The sequence below is a fragment of the Lottia gigantea genome (genome assembly GCF_000327385.1).
Source record: "Lottia gigantea unplaced genomic scaffold LOTGIsca_111, whole genome shotgun sequence".
NCBI classification, from domain to species: domain Eukaryota; kingdom Metazoa; phylum Mollusca; class Gastropoda; family Lottiidae; genus Lottia; species Lottia gigantea.
Window position 1 is genome coordinate 556,967 of NW_008707025.1, and position 23,617 is coordinate 580,583.

A 23,617-nucleotide genomic window follows, 5' to 3' on the forward strand; every position below is an offset into this window, starting at 1 on the left:
TTCTGCAAAGGAATAGAATGACGCTGAATTTTTAAACCTTAATTTGGTCCACCATTGTTCCCCTTCACTCTTTTCACATTGTCGATATGTAACACATGCACATCAATTCATATCGTTATATAATCCAACAGATTATTCTTGTTGTTCTCGACACAAATCACATCTCTGTAGACCATTATCATCACACTGCATACATCGTAAGGCACAAAATTCTTCCGTAAAATGATTTCTGTGAACAGATTTTTTACTTCCATGACAAATTATACAAGGTATGAATCTATAACCACCACATTTTCTACAATTTGATGTCACTATCACTTTCTGAAAATATCAAAATAATATATTTTAATGAAGAAAGGTTTCCATAGCAAAAAGAAAGTACATTAGAATAAGGATCTGACTTCAATGAAAAAAGAGACTGTAACTAGGTTAGACTTTGTATCAATTGCTAAATTTTTTGCAGCCCATTAAATGGAATTCAAAGAAAAAGGTGACAATATATTATCAACTGCAAAATATGATTAAAAACCATTTTATGATTCCAAAATTTCAAATTGCAAATGAGCTCTTTCACTAATCGTTTTTGGTTCTATTTATGTGATTCAGGGACACTTGTATCTACAAATTGTCCCATTTTGATTTCTATATCTGTGGTGTCTGTTATTTCAGAAAATTTACAGGGAATGTAAAGAGGCTTTCTAAATTTCACATGTATCACTGACACTGATAACATTGATTTGTATCATTTCAATTTTCAATCAGACGTGTGTGATTCTTACAATTCCACTAAATTTTAGTGTTCTATGATGTCCATGTTACAAAAGTTGCCTATGATATATAAAAACTTTTGCGATAGTGACATCATAAAACACTTACTTAGTTTTAGTGGAATTGCAGAAACCACAGACTTATGACTGAATATTCAAAGATGCAAATCAATGTTAACAGTGTTCCTGATAGACAAAAAATTAAAAATCTCTTTACAATCTCTTTAACCACATTGTGATGTCTCACTATGACTAAAACCATTCAAGATAAATCGTATTTGTAACAGAGACGCCAAATTTTTTTCTGGAATTACTCAACCAATGAAATGGAGAGAATTGCACAAATAGAGGCTATAAGTGTCTCCTTTGGTGTTTTTTTCGGCAGATGTGATATCAACTTATAATAGATAATAATGGTAGATAATAATAATGTTTATAATAATAATGATATCATATAACTAAGTCAATATCTTATATCAACCTTATTATTATAAAACTTCCTTTTCTAAGGCAGACGTGATATTCTAATTGAAAATAACAAAAACTTGTGATAGGTGAAAAGTGATCTTAGATGTTTTGCCTCATGAGAGTGACCCTTTCAACTTAGTTTGAGATAGTGGAGATACTTTATTAGTAAACTTGTAAAGTAAATGTGGATTCTCTAAAAGAATCTTGAATTGACAGACCTAGTGTAAGAGTTGTATCAGGTGTTTAGGGGTATTGACAGACCTAGTATAAGAGTTGTATCAGGTGTTTAGGGGTATTGACAGACCTAGTATAAGAGTTGTATCAGGTGTTTAGGGGTATTGACAGACCTAGTATAAGAGTTGTATCAGGTGTTTAGGGGTATTGACAGACCTAGTATAAGAGTTGTATCAGGTGTTTAAAAACATCAATAATGTAAGAAATAAAATAGAGTTTTAGAGCCTTCTTATTTTTTTTTTTTAAATGTCAAGGATCTTCAACTTGCATAGTCTGTAGCACACAAGAGTTTGTGTAAGTATGTTTTTCAGCTACTTAATTTTCACAATGTCAACATATTATAAACTTCATGTCATACCTTGACTGCAATAGTCACTGTTCCTGTATCACAGGCATTTGTAAATGTAGTGATTTAGTTGGATGGTATATTACCAAATACAGCCAATCAGAGCCCCAGACAGAAGGTCTGTAAGCAATATGCCATAATGTTTACAGTCTGTCTGGCGAAGGCTATGATTAGCTGTATACGCTGGTGTACTGCATTCTGTGATATAAGTAAGGTGGCTATTGCAGTCAAGGTATAAGACAAAGATTGTAATAGCGTGACATTGTGAAGATGCAGCTAGCTAGTTATATCCCTGACAGAATACCAGTTGAAAAATCTATAGTATCCTGCTCTATCCAGGCAATCTAACCTTTTGGTAACTAAGTAATTTCTAACTCACTAAGGTTAGAAAGAATGATAGTATAAGATTATCTATTCTATTTATTTTGTATCTATTTCATCTATTTATCAATAGTTAGTAATATAATATGTATTTAAATTGAAATATAATATTGTATCTATTTATCTAACAAAACCTCCAATAATCACTTCAAGTCTTATCATTGTAATAGAAACTCAACTATTTTTTCATCTAAAATTTCACTTTCTAACTATCAAAGTTGGATTGGGATTTTGTCCTAAAAAAAAGTATTCTAGAATCTCCAACTTGATTTGTGAGATCTTCATCATGTCTGTGACAAGCGGTGTTAATTTTATTTTGGCAATTTGACCAAGACTAAATTTGAGCTTAATTATAATAAGTTCAATAACTGGTGTTGCTAGCTAGACAGTGTGAGCTCAATCATCAGGAACACCTGATATCATCAACGATAGGCTTTGTCAACTATGCATCCTTTATAAATAGTCTGCCATTACTGTTTTCATTGTCTTAGATATATATTGGTATGTTTTTTAGAACTATGACATCATGTGCCAAAATGTTCAAGGCAACTCATGATGTATGTGAGTCAACTAATGCCAGAACTTCTGGCTTTTCCTGGATATTGACCAAAGATTGGTTTAATGGCGCTGTGCCAACAGTTTGAATGGATTGGAAGGTTTTATTTTAATTTTTTCAGGTATAATAAATCAAAGGGGTTTTTATCTGGATACAAATGGATATTTCAATGTGTCATGGTGATTGTGCTAAATTATTTGTATCAAGCATCATGCAGTCAAAATAAATCATTCCATCAAATAATGAAAATGCCAACTTGAAAATCAGTGGTCAAGGCAATCATTAATTGTTTTGTAAATAAAATTAGTATTTACCTTTCTTGGCTTATTTGTAAATATAAATCAAATAACAATATATTAAAGTCACAACTCAAAAACAATTCACAAAATTTGGCAGAAGATAAGACCAGTCTTACTGTTGCCATGGATACAACATGAGGATTGTTAGTTGTAGCCTGTATTCCTTTTGGGCTAAGTACCCGGCTGGATATGTCCGTCAAAAAGAGTCGATTCAACAAAAAGATCCAGAAATTGTTGCTAAAGATTAAAAAATCCAAGAAAAGAAAAACATGGCAAAAGCGTTACTTACTGGGTAATTATGTAAGATATTTCTTAGTTCACCAGATTCATTTAATTTTTCTAATTCTGCAGCACCCTGAAAAAATTACAAGTTCATTCATTGGTAAGACCATTTCTAGCTCACTCCTATAAATTATCTATTAACAGAATGGTCTAAGAACATTGAAATTAATAGGTTTGATATGATTTCCACTTTTCTGCTTGTAAAGAAGACAGGAAACAATGTGTACTGGGGAAAATTTTGCCAAAACAATGACATTGTAATACTACTTTTCAATCCCAAACACTCAAGGAATCTTGTGCAGCCTGTTTGGTTTACTCAAATTCTACAGACCTAACCCCTTCTGAAGCAACAATAGTGTTTCAGTCAATAATGAAGTCCATAGAGCCATATCTAGTAGCTTTATTAGACAAATTTTGACAATTCAAACTTTATTAAGTAGTATCTTGTCATTTGAACACAACCAAGCACAACGAAAAATAAAGCCATTAAAGAAAATCAACATTAAACTCAAATTTGCACCGTCATGACCTAAATTAAAGTTTGATAGTTAAAGAAAGTCTATAAAAGATGTAGAATTTGATTAAATACAATCAAGAGCCAACAAGTCAATATTGGGTTGGCTAACTAGTAAAGGAAGTTCAATGTACTGGTGATACACTAGTTCATGGTCAGTATCCAGTGTGATGGTTCATAGGTGCACTGGAGGATTCTCTCCTGCCCAAAATATTTTTGTCAATTGTCAAATGGTTAATAGTATGCAATACTTTCTTATAACTACTAAACTTTATGAGCAGTATGTCTAGCTTGGATGAAACTAATAAATTATCTCAGTCTTTCAGGTAATCCCATTTTCCTACTCATTGGAAGGAATAGTTAACTGAGAACATGTATGCCTGAAGATCCTTGACAGCTATTAATTGATAAAGTGTAGGCTAATGGTGCTGTTCTGGCACTACCTTATTTTTTAGACAATATATATAGCACTATATAATAGCATTAGATCTTGACCTTAGAAAGTGAGAGCTGGCTCAAAATGTCAAAGCGTATTAGTGAAACAAGGCTCTTACAGCCACCAGGTTTCTGTGATACAAGCAATTTTTGATCAAATCAAAACATACATGAGTCAAGTATGTACGGACTAGCTCTGACCATCGTCTGTGGCTACAACCCTGGAACAAGTGCAGTATTAGCCTCCCAAGACCGGGGTTAAACATAAGGGGCAGACTGACTCAATGTGGGGTCAACTATCCATGCACAATTCAAAATGCGGCAAACTTTGGAGGCGTCTTCTTGTAAACCTCTCATGGAGCATCTTAGATGGTTCTCACAAGCAAAGTTTTGAAAATTCAATTGATTTTGTGCATTCTGACACATATTTTAGGGCAAAAAAATATATATAAATCATATTTCTTTGTTAAAAACATAAGTATGGGTATAATTTTTCAATTGCCCTCCACCACCTGTTCCTCCACTACTGCCCTGGGGTGTCTCTTTACCGGTATCTGTACCTACCCCAATTAATTCACCATCAGCAAAAACTTGTGGTATTCTTATATCATTACTATTTACACGTTCTGTAAGTTCTTTCTGGTTTTCTTTACTCATATACAGATCTCGTTCTTCATATCGTACCATATTAGTTTGTAATATATTCCGTACTACTTTACATTTCTCATGTGTATGGCGTACCACTGACATACTAGTTGTATAAATGACTATTTTATCTTTCTCTAATACATGGTAATTTCTCTGAAAATAAGAGAGAATAAAAGTTAGATATCTCCATAAAACTATAAATGTTTTTATTTGGTAAAAATACTATCTTTATGAAATAAAACCATTCTCATTGATATAGCCTTGTTTAAAGCAAGGCCCCTTATCAGTAAATACATGGGACTGGGGTTCACTTAATAAAAATAGTTTCGTATGAGGAGGTAAATTTCAATCAAACAAAACAACCTTTTCCATATGAGAGGGGCTGCCCGTACTCATGTCACTTTCATGAGTTTCGACCAATCAAAACTGTCTATTGCACATATTCATATTTACAAAACAAACAGTAAAAATGATCATGTGGAAGCGTTTTGAATATCTAGTATAAGGTTCACCCACTACAGTGAAACATGGTAGAAAATTTGTATGTAATAGTTTTGGACAAAAGTTTTACAAAATCAAATCTCTGTATTTTATAACCAAGTTCATTAATTTTTGAAGTCAATGACTCTATATCAAAAAGTCAAATAAATGAAATAAATATGCCCTATACATTTTCAGTAAAAGTTGAAGAAAAAATCTCTACGATTTTCAAAACAATTTGTACTATAAAACATGACACGAAAATTGTATTCAAAATAGATATTCAGATGAACCTGCACCCAATTATGTCTTACAAATATCTTATAATTAATCATAACAACATAAAAACTGTATATAGGTTAGCAGGTTTAGAAAGGAAATATAAATCATAAACTTGTTTTACAGGTCTGACTAAAAATATAAGATAGCTGACAACATTATATAGTGGTAATATATCATATAAAACATCTTAAAACATTACATTACAATTATTAACTCCCAAAAAATATATCTCATAAAACAAGATCCACAGGTGACTAATTGATGTAGTCTACTTAATATGCATTACATTTTCTCAATAATTAAAAGACTAATTAACTTGTTGTGATAAGGTGCATAGTGGAACAAAGAGAGTTTGATCTCTTCAAAAGTTAATATTCTGCTTTTGTTTAAACCAGGGGGTTTAACAACAACAGGTAATTACCCTATCCATATCTCTTGTCTGAGAAGCTCCTCTGATGTGTATCATTTATAGGTGAGAAACAGTGTCTGTAAGATCTTAAGGTATCTAATTCAAAATATACATGATGACCTCTAGGTTACTTAGTACATGCAAGGTTACTGGCTACTGCACCTTAATAAACCTGCCTAACCACTACCTGATAAAGTCGTGACTCTAGACGCTTGCTCACTAACCTGAAGGTCCAGGATTCAATCCCAGCATTAGCGAGATATTACCTTCAGAATTTTCAACCTAGGTACGAAGGTGGCGGGAAAGTGTCTATTCGTTCAGATGGGAAAATTAACCGAGGCACAAAGGCTGTGCACATTAAAGATCCCTTGACAGCTGGTAATGCCACTGCCCAGGCAAAATAACCCTCATTGCTCTGCCTGCCTTTAACTCCATTTAGTAACAGAATAGTAAGATAGACATAAAACTCCATTAATTTCATTTCACTTCCTTGAGTGGCATTTAGTAATTGATGATATTAACACGAACACAATTATATGGATAACAATTACTTTAATAAATAACTTGCGGCGTTTCGACGATGATTCTTTCTTCTTTATCAAGCAATGATAAAGACGAAAGAATCATCGTCCAAACGTCGCAAGTTATTTATTAAAGTAATTGTTATCCATATAATTGTGTTCGTGTTAATTCCATTTCAATTTATTTGATGAATCATCATGTTAAACATTCATTAAATCTATCAGGCTCATATCAATTTACCTGTTAATGGTGTTTTTTCATCAGTTTTATATTTCTCATTGATATTTCTAATATAAAATAAAATCTGTATCTGCATAGAAAATTGAATGGTTTTTCTGATATATTTAGCTCAAGCAACTCTAATTAACAAAACAATCCATATTTTAGAATTTAGATAATTAGGCGATATGATTTATTATTTTTTTTTCACAAGTTTACAAGTTTACAGAAGGATGTTACAACATTTAAATCATTTACTTCTTCTGTTTTCATATTTCTGTTATATGTTATAAACAGAGTAAGATAGTCATTTTACAGAGAGATGTAAACAACAGTAACTTGATCATAGAATTCTTCTTTTTTCATAATTCTGTTCATGTAAAACAGATAAACGGTTTACAGAAGCTGTAACAACACTTAATTCTTTAAATTCTTCCATTTAATTATGCATATTTTGTACAGAGATAGATGGGCATTTGACAGAAAGATGTAAACAACACTAATTTGATGACAGAATTCTCTTGTTTTCATAATTCTGTACATGTAAAACAGAGATGTATTGACAATTCTTCTGTTTTCATAATTCTGCATATTATAAACAGAGAAAAGTTTACAGAATGATGTAAACGACAGTAACTTCTCTTGTTTTCATAATTCTGTTCATAAAAAAACCAGAAACAGTTTATAGAGGATGTAACATCATTTAAATTCATTATTCTGTATTCATAATTCTGCATGTAGTATACAGAGTAATAGTAAGATGGGCATTTTACAGAGAGATGTAAACAACAGTAACATGATCATAGAATTCCTTTGTTTTCGTAATTCTGTTCATGAAAAACAGATTAAAGTGAACAGTTAACAAGAAGAGGTCCCCCTGTTTCCATAATTAATAATAAACAGAGAAGGAAGAACAGTTTACATAAATATGTTAACAACAATTATAAGATCAAATTTTTTTGTTATCAAAATTCTTATTTGGGTTTAACATGAAAATGGAACAACACTGTGGACACCTTGACTTACCATCTCCTCTACACCACCTTGACCTTCCTACAAACACAGAACAGAAATCATCAATTAATATACTGTAAAAACTTAAACTGTCAGCATAAATAAAACCAAAAGACTTTTTAGACAAATTAGACCATCAAGCCTATAATGGCTTTGGCTCAAAAAAGTCACCAAGATAAAGTTTAGCTAAATTGCCACCATAAATTGTTTGAAATATGACAAATTCTCTTTTTCCGCCAAATATTAAGGTCAATATATATTTAGTCATAATTTATCTACATGTTCATAAAGAAGGCAATATTTCATCTGTTTTAATTACTTAGTCTTCAGAACATTGAGAAATACACAAACAGCATGAATATTTGTTGGTTTTACAATGTCTTGAGTCATAAAAAATAAAAATGCCCCTTGATGAAAAAAATAAAATTTGAGATAATATTTTCCATTCTAAATAATTTTCAAAACTATTTTTTATTGGTAAGTGTTTCATGTCTTGTTTTTGATGGAACATATCACTGTTTTTGATGGAACATATTATCACTGTTTTTGATGGAATATATCACTGTTTTTGATGGAACATATCACTGTTTTTGATGGAATATAACACTGTTTTTGATGGAATATATCACTGTTTTTGATGGAATATAACACTGTTTTTGACTGTTTTTGATGGAATATATCACTGTTTTTGATGGAACATATCACTGTTTTTGATGGAATATAACACTGTTTTTGACTGTTTTTGATGGAATATATCACTGTTTTTGATGGAACATGTCACTGTTTTTGATGGAACATGTCACTGTTTTTGCTGGAATATATCACTGTTTTTGATGGAATATATCACTGTTTATGATGGAACATATCACTGTTTTTTGATGGAATATATCACTGTTTTTGATGGAACATCTCACTGTTTTTGGAAATTATTCCAACAGATAAAACCAAAAATACGAAAGACTGGTATGTTAACACCGCTGCATTTCAAGTGCACGCAGACTCAAATATTTTAAAGATCAGTGCAGCTAGTTGTTTAAGAGACAGGTTAAATTTCTCTATTGACATTAAATACTATCAAACATTGAACAAGATTATTGAACAGACAACAGTCTAGTAATCTGGTGTAACTGTCTAGTCTAACGGAAGCTGGTTTCAACAACTGTAATCCTTCCTGCAAAAAATATCAGGTTAAATGTTGTTTTTTAAACACAAGTAAAAGGCAGAAGCAGATTTCAACATTTTTAATCCGTCCTTTAAAAAATATATCAAATAGTTTTTTTCACATACACACAATTAATTTGTTTTTTATTTTGTCCCCCTTCCTTAAAGACACAGGTAATTTAAAAACTGCGTAATTTTTTACACTTTTTGCTTCCTTATGGGCAAAGTTACTTGAAGCAGAAGGGGATACCAGCTCATACACTTGGGAACAAATTATTCAAGGAAATATCACTAGCCCAAAGCAGGTCATAACCATTATGCAAACAACAAATTAATACCAAGATTTAATTAAAATGATCAACAGAAAAAATGTTTTTCATGAAAAACAAGTTTCATCATGAAAAACAAGTATCAACATGAAAAAAATAAGTATCATCATGAAAAACAAGTATCATCATGAAAAACAAGTATCAACATGAAAAACAAATGAAAAACAAGTATCATCATGAAAAACAAGTATCAACATGAAAAACAAGTATCATCATGAAAAACAAGTATCAACATGAAAAACAAGTATCTTCATGACAAACAAGTATCATCAGGGAAGACAATTCCATAAATTATGCTGGAATTATTGGAACTATGGATAATGAAATGCTTCGAAAATCTCAGGGCCACAAAACATTTGCTCAGCTTAGTTTTAACTCAAATTCAGTATATCCCTTGCATCAAGGAAAGGTAAAATTTGAAGATATTTTAGATATAGCTAGAAATATTGTGCCCTGTGGAATACATTGATATATTTGTCTTTGAAACAATCAGTTCTGCATCTGTAAGACCTGCTTCAAACTGAATACAATCTAAGCTAAGTATGTAAAAAGTTTGTAGCCCAGGGCGGAAGTTGGCTAGATAATTTGACCTTGAACATGGTGAGAGCAGGTGGTTTATACACCAACTTATTATTGAGAACACTAATTACTTCTGATTATGACAACCATATAGTGGTACCAATCAATAATAGAATACCTAGTATTGTTACCTATATTAATTAGTGTACTATTACTGTTTATTAGATACTAGTTATTTAAAGGGAAACATTCACCATACACAGTGGTACTAATCAATAATAGATTAGATACTAAATATTTAGAGGGATACATTCTTCAAAATTTTTGAGGACAGTGTGTAGCTTAATCTGTAAGAGTGTTGTCATGGTTACATCTTACAAATATTGTGGTTGGGGGTTCTAATCTTTGTTGGTACAAAAAGTCTGGTGACCTTACAGACCAGGGTGTGGCTCAGTCAGTATATATTACGTTGGTATGGTTACATCCAACAAATGGTGGTTGTGGGTTCTTATCTTGGTTGATTCCCAAATATCTGATGGCTCTCATCTTTCCTACCAAAAGGTTCCTCTTTCAAACTCTATGCTGTTGCTCATCTTCATTATCCCAAACAGCTACAGGAAAGTAAGGTGTAAAGCTCCATTTCAATTCAATATTTTACAAGCTCTGCTTAAGATGGACATGTAAACTAGTTCTAGCAATCAAAGATTTAACTGTCTTCGTTTTTTACGTTATCCAACTTTGTGATTATTTAATCTTGAATTAATGTTTTTTCACCCGATTTGGTCATGTCAATGGATTTTGTAACTGGCTTTGAGACTTTTGAATTCTTCAGCTTTAATCTTAAGAATTTTGTAAATCCAGTTTCTAAAAGTGATACAGGTATCTAAAAATCAGTTCAGATTGTATTAAGATTAGAGGGCTTTATCACTTTAATATCACTAGTGAATATATCAATGGTATATCTAATAACTTTAACAGCTGTAAAATCAATATAACATTTACTTATTAATATATTCTATTTTACAGATAAACAACTTCATTTTAGTTTTAATCCAAATAACGGCAATAAAAATTTCAATATTTGATTTGACAATGGAAATATGAAAAATGTTTATTTCCGTAAAAGGGTTTAAAATCAAAAATGAAATTGTTGATCTGTAAAATATAATATATCTTTAAGTCAATTTTATTGATTGGAATGTAACTATTATTTAGAAATGTTAATTCTCCCAAACTGGTGAGCCATTCTTTTTGACCAATCATACTGTAAAGTCTTTGAATGGCATTTAGCAATTGTGAGTATGATATTTAGACACAGCTTTATGGAACAACAATCACTGGTTAAAGTTTTATGCAACGTTTCGACGTGTTTCCCCCGTTGTCTTCAGGCACATGAGGACAACAATCAAATTCAATCATATGAGACCCTGCACCAGGTATTAAGTAGCATTTGGTGTATGTAGAGCTATTAGTATACTTGGATTTCTGGCACCATCAGCTACATTTTGATACCAATTCCATCTCAACAAAGGTAGTAAAGAGACAAGATGAAAATTTCCTTAGCAACCATTCAGCTATATAAAAAATACTGGTTACAAATAAAGTTAAACACTTTTAGATACAAAATACAATGTTTCAGAATTTCAACCCATCCAACCATGTCTTCATCCCAACTTTGTAAGTTAAACTTTTTAAAAAGCTCATGTGCGACTTAATACCTGATACTATGTGCAGGGTCACATATATTAACTTAATGCGGCAATTTTTTCAAATTATTTGTGTTTCACAACAATGACAAATGTAGAAAACAAGTTGATTTTACAACATCCTGGTTCAGAAAAATTACAGTGTCCTCCTGGTGAAAACATCATAACTTTCTCTCACTCAGAATTTTTTCAAAAATTTTTTCAATTTTTGTTTATTATTTATGTTGTTTTTAAAGTATATAAAGTATAAAGTTTTTATAATATTGAAATTTTAGGACCATCCACCTTTTATTTACAACAAAACTGTCCTCTGTGCTTTCCAACAATCAAATAGACCATCATTTATGGGAAAAATATCAAAAACGATGGGTATTTCCTTTTCCTATGAACTCATTCTCAAATATGTGGGCAGCACTTGATTGATATTCGGTCTATTTCTGCCCTGCCGAGCTCTATCCACCAATCTTATGACAATCTACAATTTAACGAGACTCTAACGACTTGTAATTCTACTTCAAACTGTCAAAAATCAACAAACATCTAGCGAGGAGCCAACATAAAAAGATCTAGGATGCGACTGCCAAAACTTTTCAGGTTTTTTTCAACAATTGTTTCAAGCTAAACAAGTTCTATCTGTCAATATTGACAAACCAAACACAGCCACTGATTATGTCATTGAACCAAATCTAGGTAACGAACACAACATGAAAAATATTTGAACAATCTTTGTACTGCCAGCCAAACTAAGGTGTCATAGAATTTTGTTATTTTTGAATCTGACGCACTGGGAACAGCATGTCATTTTTATTAAAAAGAAATGAATTACAAATTTCTTGGTCTGAAAAAAGGTTTCTCTTTTTCACATTTTTATGTAAACTATAAAAATTAAAGCAGTTATCCCACTTAGAGTTGATCTGAATAAAGTTCAAGTTGATGCTATAAATAGACCATATTATAGGTAATGCATGAAATAACAAGACATTGTACCAATATGCATCAGAAACAACTCAAAGTGCCTCATTATCCAAGTCTATTTCTTCTAGACACACAAATTAAAATTTTGTAGCCTTGATTATCTTAATGCTTAATTTTCGAAAATATCTTAATTATTTGCTTAAAATTCAGAAAACTTTTACAAATTTTTGTTTTTACTTTGAGTGGACATCCAATTAGGGATCTTTAGTAAAATTTTGAATTGGGACATCAATTCATAAACTACGCATGTATCTATATAGTGGGAAATTTGTGTATCGTATTTATTTGCTGCAAAGAGTTTTTGTTTTTCTCTTGTGGCCATATTGTTCACTTTCATATCAGAAAGAAATGAATCAATCAAAAAATCTGTGCCATGTCAACCTGAATAAAAGAGGATGTTTTGTAAGTAAAATACAACAATAGATAATAATAAACAATTAATAGTCTAATAAATAAATAATAGGACTAGTTGTACTTGACTACAGTTTAAATATTGATTACTCTATCGTCCAGTTACCATTGTCAAGAATTCAATCCATTAGTAGATAATGAAGACATACTATTAATTTGACCATAAACCTTCAAAACCTTAGGGACTTTCATGATGTTTTCATACCACTAGAGCTCTCTCTTCCATTATAAGCAAATCTACCAAATGCCAAGCTATTACAAACTTCATCTTATACCTTGACTGCAATAACCACCTTGCTTGTATCAAGAAATGCATGGATTTGATTGGATTGTACACCAATACAGCAATCAGAACTCTTGACAGAAAGATTTTAAACATTATGGCATAGTGTTTACAGACTTTTTGTAGAGACTCTGATTGGCTGTATTTGCCAACGTACAATCCAATCAAATCGCTGCATTTATGAACTTTCATGAAACAAGAAAGGTGGCTAATGTAGTCAAGGTATAAGACACAGTTTGTAATAGCTTGACATTGTGAAGATGGTATAAAGTAGCAAATATAGATACAGATATTCACAAGTATCCCCAAAGGGTACCAGCACCAAGGCATCATAGACTTAAGTAACAGTTAAAGTATTCTCTAAAATGCTATTTTGACAAAACCTTGGTGCTATAAGTGCTTTAAAATACTACACAAATGCTGCAGCATAATTAGAATTTCATAGAAAATCATAATATTCACATTTGTGTCATGCTTTAAAATAGGTCTGATACTTGTTTTTTATTCAACCAAGTTAAACACTAATATATACAGACAGTTATGACATTTTGACACATTTACTGTCCAAAAATTGACAGATAACCAAAATTTAATATTTTTTATGGAAGCGTCACCTCAATGTTGTAGATGGTAGAGAAAGCACAACATGATAAAAATAATATAGTCAAAACATAAATAAGCAAACTTTTTTTCACTTTGAATAAGGGAACACAATTTCTAGGCTATGTCCAAAAAATGCATATTTGGCAGCAAACACAAAAATCAAAAGGACATCCATATTTCAAAGGATTCTCAGCTGGTTCAGGTCAAATTTCAGGGCTTTGATCTTTTCCTGATTATCCATACCAATTTTACTGCTAAGTCAAATGGAATAATGAGGACAAAAGACTTATTCAGGCACCAACAGTCTGTCTGATAGTGATGTACCAAACCAGATGATGTCATAAAATTCTCTTACTCTAATAGACTGAGCTACAACTTTCCCTCAAAAGTATCTCTCTTATATTCATACTGGAATTGCATGCCTTAAACATAAGATAATCCATATTATAAGGACTTTTAATCACTAAAGCAAAAACTGCTAAAAATATCCAATATCTGTGATAGGTCATAGCTGAATTGGAAGAGCCATAGATGTCCGAGTGAAAATTGGAATGGCGCAAAATCCCTTTAAGCTTGACTTGCTTGGTAAACAGTATCTTAAATGTCAATCATAAAGTTTGAAAAAAAAAACCCTTTTCTTCTTCCTTCGACATTAATTATTTATTAGATAAATAATTATCAAGCCATTTCATATATTTTACACTAATTATAGCCTAATAATAATAGGTAGCTAGGTTTTTGAACTTGGGTAATTCCTTTCTAAATTTTTGGACCATGACCATGAAATACATTTGAAAAATTTTAGGTTATAAATATAATTTTTTCCTTCTAATTCTAAAATTATTTAATGTATACAATTATATAAGCCATAAGGAGAACATATTTTTAAAATGGTACTTTGAAAGATATCAGTGTTGTGTGTTATGGAATATACTCTCCTATAGAAGCACTGGCCAAGGTCACAAGAAGAGAACATACTTCATTTACTTCAATTATCAATTTGAGTAATAAAGATTAAATTGAAATGGTACTATCAATGTTCTGCGCTGTGAGAAAATAGAAATTACAACAGTCATAGTTTTTGCTTATTGTCATATTGCATATATATATAAATAATCTGTTTTTTTTTTTAATGAATTCAAATTTTTGAAATCTTGATTTGTTATTTTTGAATTATCATTGTTGTGTTCCATTTCCTATTTCAGTTTTCTGAATTATGGTTTAATTTATTTTTCACTTGTAATTATTAAATAAGCATTTTTTTTTACAGAAAACTTCAAAATGAAAAACAAAAATCATAGTTGAGATAACAAGAAGGAAAGAAATTTTTATAATATTTTATGATTCAAGTAGTTGTTAATCTTTTTACTTCATGTGAAATATGACACATTGTCAATCAAAATAAACAAGTTGTCTTGGTATTTGTCAAATAGAATACAAGTTAAATATTTCAAATATGACCCACTTCCAAAATTCAAAAATGATTTCCTGGAAAATTAACCACAAATCAGCCATCCTGATGAATGATTTAATATTCAGAAAGTCAGTTGCATTAAGAAAGAGAGATCGAAAAGAAAGCAACAACCATTTTTTTACCAGGATAACATCTGTAAGAACATAAGAATCCAATCCAAAAGCCATGGCCCTTGGTAATGATCTTTTCTCAGATCATCATAACTCATTGGGTCAACTGGAATAATGAAGAAACTTGAAAAGTCACTAGACTTTCACATGCCGACAGATATGAGAACCAATGTCCACCATTTTGTCAACATATAGGAAAAGACACTGAAAATTAAGGCTCTAACCAAATATTGAAAAGTTATTTACTGTTAATCACCTCTTTCAAATAGGCTGTCCTGATATAATTTTCAAACACATGTCAGTCGCATCAAAAAGAAACATTTCCCGCTTGTTTTATCAGAAGCAGATATTGATTTAAAAGAAATGTTTACTATATTGTCACTAAGTCAAGTTATATCTGTGTAAATATCATCACAAAAACTTCAAATCCAAGGCTGCACATGAAAATGTTGGGCATTATTACAAGAAGAAAAACAAATTTAGGATATGTGAAAGTTTAAAACTTTTGTTATTTTTGGTGTTGATATAAACTAAGTTATCACATTCATCAAGTACGCTGTTACAGATTGTACAAGATGGCCAATAAAAAACATTAAAAGAAGAAAATGGAGATATGTTTTCTTAAAAAAGTGAAAAATTTGTGACTTTTTTGTACAAGCAACTACCTGAGTTAGAAGATACAACATGTTGAATCAGCTATATCATCGTTTGGCGAATTGAAAATGTTTGGTTGCTCTTAATAAAATACTTATTTAACTCGGAGCAGTGGCTTTTCCATGGGAGTGGGGAACCTATGAACTGATGCTGGTCTGCCTTTGGCTTTCCCACTCTGAAAATTCTTATTACATGTATTTTTTAAAGGGAAAGAATTAACTGTATAAATAAGATACTGGATATAGTATAGACAATGTCCCAATATATCAGAAAGTGTATAGTAAACATAATTAATGATAATAATAAAATAAAGTAATATATCAATAATAATTTATGATATTGTGATGGTATATTAAATCATTAATTATCACTTTAATATAACTCAACATACACCTACATCATAACTTGAATATTGATAGATATTATTATATCGTCTCCTGTCTTAATATTGGAAATTTAACCCTGTTATAAACAAGGTGGAATACAATCCAAATTAAAAATCTGTCTGTGTGGATTTAAAATACATAATTAGAAAAGACACTTCTCAGTTATGGTCCCAAGTATTTGCCTCCATTACACTACAGGCTTGACAAATTCACTTAAACTGTTCAATGGCAGTGCCAGTCTCTTAGACTGGGGGTGCAAATAGGGGGCAGACTGACTTCATGGGTGGACAACTGTCATTGGTGAAATCCAAAATGCAGCAGCTCTGTTGAAGGGTCATAGACACAAGCCTGCCATGAAAAGTCTGAGAGGCTTTTTCAAAAGCATATTTTGGGGCAAATATGTATAAAGAATTATATTTTTAAATTTGTTAGAAATGAAGTCAGGGTTAAATAAGGGAAGAAACCGTTTTTCAATAGCAAATGATCAGGATAAAACTAAGGCTTTCAGAAGTTGGCTACCAACTAGTACTTGCCCAGATCTCTTGACATTCATCTTTCTTATCATTCTTTCCATGTAAATATCTGAGTCAACAGGAATATTGAGGTAAAAAGTTTAAGACCTGGCCACATATTCTCGAAACGATCCTAGCACTAGGATGTCCTGGAGTCAATGTTAGAAGATAAGAACCTTGGACATCCTAGCGCTAAGATCGTTTCGAGAATATGTGGCCAGCTACCTACATGTTCTCAAGAACTCCACAGTCCCTAATTGATCAAAGTTCAGTTAGTGCGAATTTTCACATAAAGGTGTAGGCCTACAAAGATAATATTTCTTAGAAAAAAAACTTTTAAGAACAAAGTAGAAACATTACTTCCTAGTTCTATATTCTCTTTATAACCACTATAAATTCCTACAGCTCCAACTGTTTACACCAAACACCTACTTCAATATCTATATTTAACTTTTTATTATTAAAAAAAATATGTAATAACAAGTATATCCTGCTTAAAAGATTTTGAATATTAGTTATTATAAATCTAGATAGGGATTTAAAACTGCTTTCCTGCTATCTGTTTGTGTATCAGACAGAAAGAAAGAACCCACCATTTTTAACAACTTCGGTTCATGAAGATCCCTCTCTACCAGCTGTTCCTTTTGCCAAAGCTCTTGGCCAGATTATTGATACCAATGAGTCCACATAGTCACAGACCTTAAACTTGATGTCCATAGGGGCTACTTTGACCAGACAATTTAGGTGAAGATGTCTGGCCCATATGGCCAAATCAACATGACTTATTCAAAATCACCAGATTTTCATAACCTAGCTGACTGAGATTAGAACCAATGACAACCATTTTGTCAAGCTAACCATGTAAATAACATCATGTAAAGATTGCAATGCTCCAACCAACAGTACAAGAACCAATCTTTGCATACTTATAGCTGACACCATTCCATTTCTCCATGGTTCCTGTAGTTCCAGAAATCTTGGTCCAACTGTGACTTATGCAAAAATCATTCAATATTTCTTGCTTTAAAGTGAAATCTGGTCTATTAGAATTTAAAAAAAAAAAAAAAACAATGAAATGGTGCAAATTGAAGCTATAAGAATCACTGTTACATCAATTTGATTAAAATAAGATTATAATGTTGTTTTTGTATCATTTTTGTTTACTGATATCTTTAGTCCTCAAGTTTAATCTAGCAATTTTTCCTACCTCGTCCCATGATAGCAGTGGCGGAGCCAAAGGGGGGGCAGAGGGGGCAGAGGGGGAAGACTCAAAATATCGAAAACGAAAAAGGTTTTTAATAAGATTGCTGTTACACATACAAAGACTAGAAAATCTTATATAGATTCCCTTTAATAAGCTTGACTGCATATTATTTGTGCTATATCATATAGATCTATTTTTATATCATACCTATCAATTTACCATCCTTTTCTGTCTGATTAAGGTAAATAAGGTTTGTATCATTGTTAGTATTCTACTGATGAAAATAAATATCTATACAACTTTTATACCATATATTGATGTCAACAGCTATACATAGCTCTTGCCAAAAGCTGGTTAAAAAAGTGGGGGGGAGGGGGGAGGCTTAAGTATTTGACATGATATATCATTGAGGACATACATCATTGCAGTCTGTATATTGTAATAATTTAACATCATTGGTCAAAATATATCACAAGGGGGAAGGGGCTGATCCCAGGGATGACTCTCCACCTGCTATCTGTATATATAACGGACTATAAAGGAAATATTCATATAATAATGTATACAATAAGAACTGAAGTCCTTGGGTAGGTGAAATCATGTGAAAATAACTATATAAATTGGTAGATTATGAGTATTTTGTACTGAAACTATTGTCCACTCTTGACAGTTTTATATTTTCTTTCACCCAAAGTTCATAACATGAAGACTTACAACATCATTTTGGTGTTGAAACGACCCCCATTATAGCCGACATCAGAAAATAAAAGTGCACGCAATTGGTTAAAATGTAGCCATATAACAAAACAACAGTTAACATGTGTCTCGAACAACACAAAAAATGTGATCAAAGCACTCATTAAACGTGACATCCCAGATAAAAATTCTAATTTGCAAAGTTGTTGTCAGTTTTGAAGCTACAACAGAAAGTATCATTCAAAACCATATCCAAAGCTGTAAAAGTATGAGTCAAGTAGTGGAATTGCAAGAATCACAGACATCTGACTGAAAATTGGAACGGTGCAAATGAATGCTTCCAGTGTTCCTGAAAGAGATTGTAAAGATGTTATCTAGAAAATTTATATGTATCCGGGACACTGATAGCTTCAAATTGCACCATTCTAAATTTCTGTGTTTGATGATGTCACTAGTTAAATTTGCTTTATCAGATAAGGCCCTTCTTGAATTCACTGAAAAATTTAGAAAACCGTTTTACAATCCCTTTAAACAAAGTCATAAACTGTACATAGTAAATAACAATAGATAAATAGTTTACAGTGCCCTGATTCTATCTGAATCAGATTATTCTTAGCAGAAGTCATTCATTATTCAACTCACCCACTACCTTAATTACTAATCAAGACAAGAAATGAAAAAGAAAATCATAAAATCAATGAAAATTAGAATAGAAATGGCTGTACTATTATATTTGTTGTCAACAATCAATTTTTATATTTACATTATAACAATAAAAGTTGACTGACCTACAAACCATAAAGTCAACCATTCTGAAGGTGAAAATAGACAATTAAGGTCTGATGTCTGGTACAATGTTCCCTGTCAAATCATCTTGATTGTCTATATGAATTACAATGTCAAATCAACCAAAGCGCAATAGGAAATTTTAATGTCAATTCAACCTGATTGCCTATATGAAATAATACAACCTGATTGCCTATATGAATTACAATGCCAACTCAAAATGGTTACCTGTATGAATTAGATTGTCAAATCAACCTATATTACAATGACAAATCTGATTGCCTGCTTGATTTTATAATGTCAAATCAACCTGATTGCCTGTTTGATTTTAAAATGTCAAATCAATCTGATTGCCTGTTTGATTTTATAATGTCAAATCAACCTGATTGCCTGTTTGATATTATAATGTCAAATCAATCTGATTGCCTGTTTGATTTTATAATATCAAATCAACCTGATTGCCTGTTTGATTTTATAATGTCAAATCAACCAAAGTGTATGATTAGATTAAAATTCTGAAAAGGGTTAAAATTTCAAATTTTATCAAAGTTAATCTCCATACAATATATTAATTTCAGTGAATCTGAAATCAGTGACCCAATCAGACAACAGGTTTAATTCAGTGACAGTATTCAAGATTAAATATTAATGGTATTTCTTGAATATTAATTCATAGCCTAAGGTCATAGGGTCAAGCCTTGACCACATTTACTATCATAAAATATGAATATTCATAAAGATAAGTACTCAAATAATGCATTTTATATGTCTGACTAAAATTCTTTTATATTTTTTATGGTTTTGAGATGATATCTTTGCTTGTCTAATTGCCTCAGGATATAATGTGACCAACAGATGTAACCTTGATTATTAATTTGAGTGGGTTCTGTAGCTTGGTCGGTTAGATTATTGCAAACTTTACATGACATCATTTGCTTGGTAATATCCATTTGCAATGCCAATAGGTTTGACTAACGATTGTTTCTGTTAATCATTAAAGGGACAGATGCACCATTTTAGGGGGTTGATTTTAATCTTGAATATATTTAGATAGTCATTAGAGGTACTTGAAATGTAGAAACTGTATAATTCCTTTAAAAATACTTCAAACTAGGAATTTTACTCACTTTTCCTATATATGTCTTTTCTATATATCACAGAGTATCTTAAATTGATGAGTTCTCATTTTAACATACAAGCGCAGATAATTCTGGGCACACAGGGATTGAAGGCTCAAATTTCGACGGTAACACTATTAGTGATTGGTTTAGCTAAAATATTTTCGTTTCTAAGACTAAAGTTTGATTGGTCAAAAAACTGGCACCTATCCCTGTAAGTGCATATTATGTTTGTCTATACTTGTATCAGTTTTCAGAATTAAAATTGGGTTGTCAGAGGCAAAAAAGTTTTGGAAATTTGACATTGAAATATGCATTCTGAAGTATATCAGTTTCAACAGTTAGTTTGAAAATGAATCTAAGTTGTTATTTCAACATTTATACATTCAAAAATATTTACTGACATTTACTAATCTAACTGTATATGACATCAAAAAACACAAGGGGTATATTATGGTATAACTCACTTCTTTAATAACAAAGTACATAATGTTTCATCAGAGGAGGACACTTGTAAATTGTGTTGACACTGTAAATTGTGTTGAAACGTTATGTACTTTGTTATTAAAGAAGTGAGTTATACCATAATATACCACTTGTATTTTTTGTTATATCTTCTCTCCACTTCTAAGTGTGGTTCAAATCTTATGTATATGACATCATATCACCATCATAAATCAATTACTTTTCTTATATACTATAATATGATGATTAACATTGTTATCTTATAAAAACTACCCTGTTATAAATCAACTCTACTCATCTCGTTTCAAACAATGCTATAAACCTTCAGGACATTGATACAATTAAAGATAGAGGGTCATATAAACCTGATTGTACACTGTATGTCATTGTCTAATAGGGTGCAAACACAATAGATTATGTTACAATTAAATCAATGGCCAATCTGTTTTATTAAAGTTGACCTCATTGTACACTGAATTGTATTGTTTGTTTGCATGTAAGGGTAGAATATTAAGATATCAAAGTTATCCTCAATCAATTTAAATTAAAAACTTCTATACACCTTATATATCTGTTTATATAAAGCTACTGGTTTGAAATTACAAACCTACATTATAATTAATAAACCTATATCAATTGCGTTAAATTAAAACCTATTTTTATATATAATACCTCTACATATCTATAAAATAATAAATGAAAAATACACCTATTACATAAGTTAGGTCTTCTTATATACTTAAATAAACCCATATAAACCTAATAATATATATAGCTGTTTGGATAATAAACCTACATTATAATTAATAAACCTACATTAAATAAAAACCTATTTTTTTTATATAATACCTCTACATCTATAAAATAATAAATGAAAAATATACCTATTAGTTACGTCTTCTTATATAATTAAATAAACCCATATAAACCTAATAATATATATAGCTGTTTGGATAATAAACCTACATTATAATTAATAAACCTACATTAAATAAAAACCTATTTTTTTTTATATAATAACTCTACGTACAATACAATCAATTATTTTCACTGTTAAAATAGCGCTCAATACATCAACTGTAGAGGGATATAACAACAAGTAAGAACAACATATTTTTTTAGGTTCTGTTTTAATATTTCTATATAATAACTCTATATCTATTAAATAATAAATGAAAAATACACCTGTGAAGTGTTTATATAATAAGTCACATATATAATTAAGTTATATAATTAAATAAACCTGTATAAACCTAATAATATAATATATAGCTGTTAGAAATAATAAACCTACATTATAATTACTAAAAAATTAGATGAATTGCATTAAAATAAAAATATGCATTGTTATGTTTTAAGTGAACCTGAAAGTTTTGACATAATGAATAAAAAATGTAAACCTAACATATTATATAAACCTATCTTTTGATATAATAAACCTAGATGATTGCATTATAATAAAACAAAAACTTAAATGCATTTTTAAGTAATAAGTAATCCTACATGTTTTGGTATAAATAAACATAAATAAATTTAATATATATAAACCTATTTGTTTTGAAATATTAAACCTATTTATAAAAATGACTATGATTGCCGAATATATTGCAGGATAGTAAGTAATATTAGCATGCTAAATAACTAATAATAAATATTAGCTCATTTTACAGTAGTGTTTATATATGAGGAAGTATATAAATTGGTATGACAAAAATAAAAAAAAAACACCCTACCTTTTCTGAAAATGGTTCAATAAATGTGGCTATCCCCGCTCTCACTCTGTTTTTAAACCCACGGACAGTTCCTCTGGCACTGACAATTTGTCGTTCTGCAAGAGTTGCAGGACTTTTAACATCCCTCCTTCCAGCAAATGTTGACTCTGCTCGATTGGCATAGCCATTTGTCATATTGGTATGGAATTGCTCTTTGATTTCTATAAGATTAGGTGGCGGGGAATTCGGAGAGCCCAATGAACCAATCGAGTTCAAAGAACTGTCGGATCTTCGTCTATCATCCCCGAATTCATTTTCATAAAAATTGTCTCTACCATTCATTTTCAAGGAATCGAACCCGTTGCACAAAATGTTAATATCAGCAGGCATGATGGAATTAGAATCAGAATTATTATCTTGTTCCTCTTTTAATCCCCGGTGCATCTCCTACACCGGATAATCCTTAATCCCTTTGATTTCCAAATCTCTCGTTCAACAGATTATCAACGGCTACTGTATTTGAGACATTCTCACGTTGTTAATCGAACACCGTTATAATATAAAGTTAACACCCCAAACTTGGTAAATATCATTCGGTTCACTGGATGTCCAAACTCGATCACGCTACATTAAATCCAAATTAGCCAAGTTAAATCC

General features: G+C 31.0%; 1 protein-coding gene across 1 annotated transcript; it reads right to left on the reverse strand.

Moving 5' to 3' along the window:
• Positions 1 to 132: 132 nt before the first annotated feature.
• On the reverse strand, positions 133 to 23,155 carry LOTGIDRAFT_137010 (hypothetical protein; the record flags this gene model as incomplete). Its single annotated transcript, XM_009047399.1, has 4 exons — positions 133 to 321; positions 3,341 to 3,406; positions 4,847 to 5,083; positions 22,982 to 23,155. 4 exons carry the CDS (start codon positions 23,153 to 23,155, stop codon positions 133 to 135), a joined length of 666 nt encoding a protein of 221 aa, XP_009045647.1.
• Positions 23,156 to 23,617: the final 462 nt, after the last annotated feature.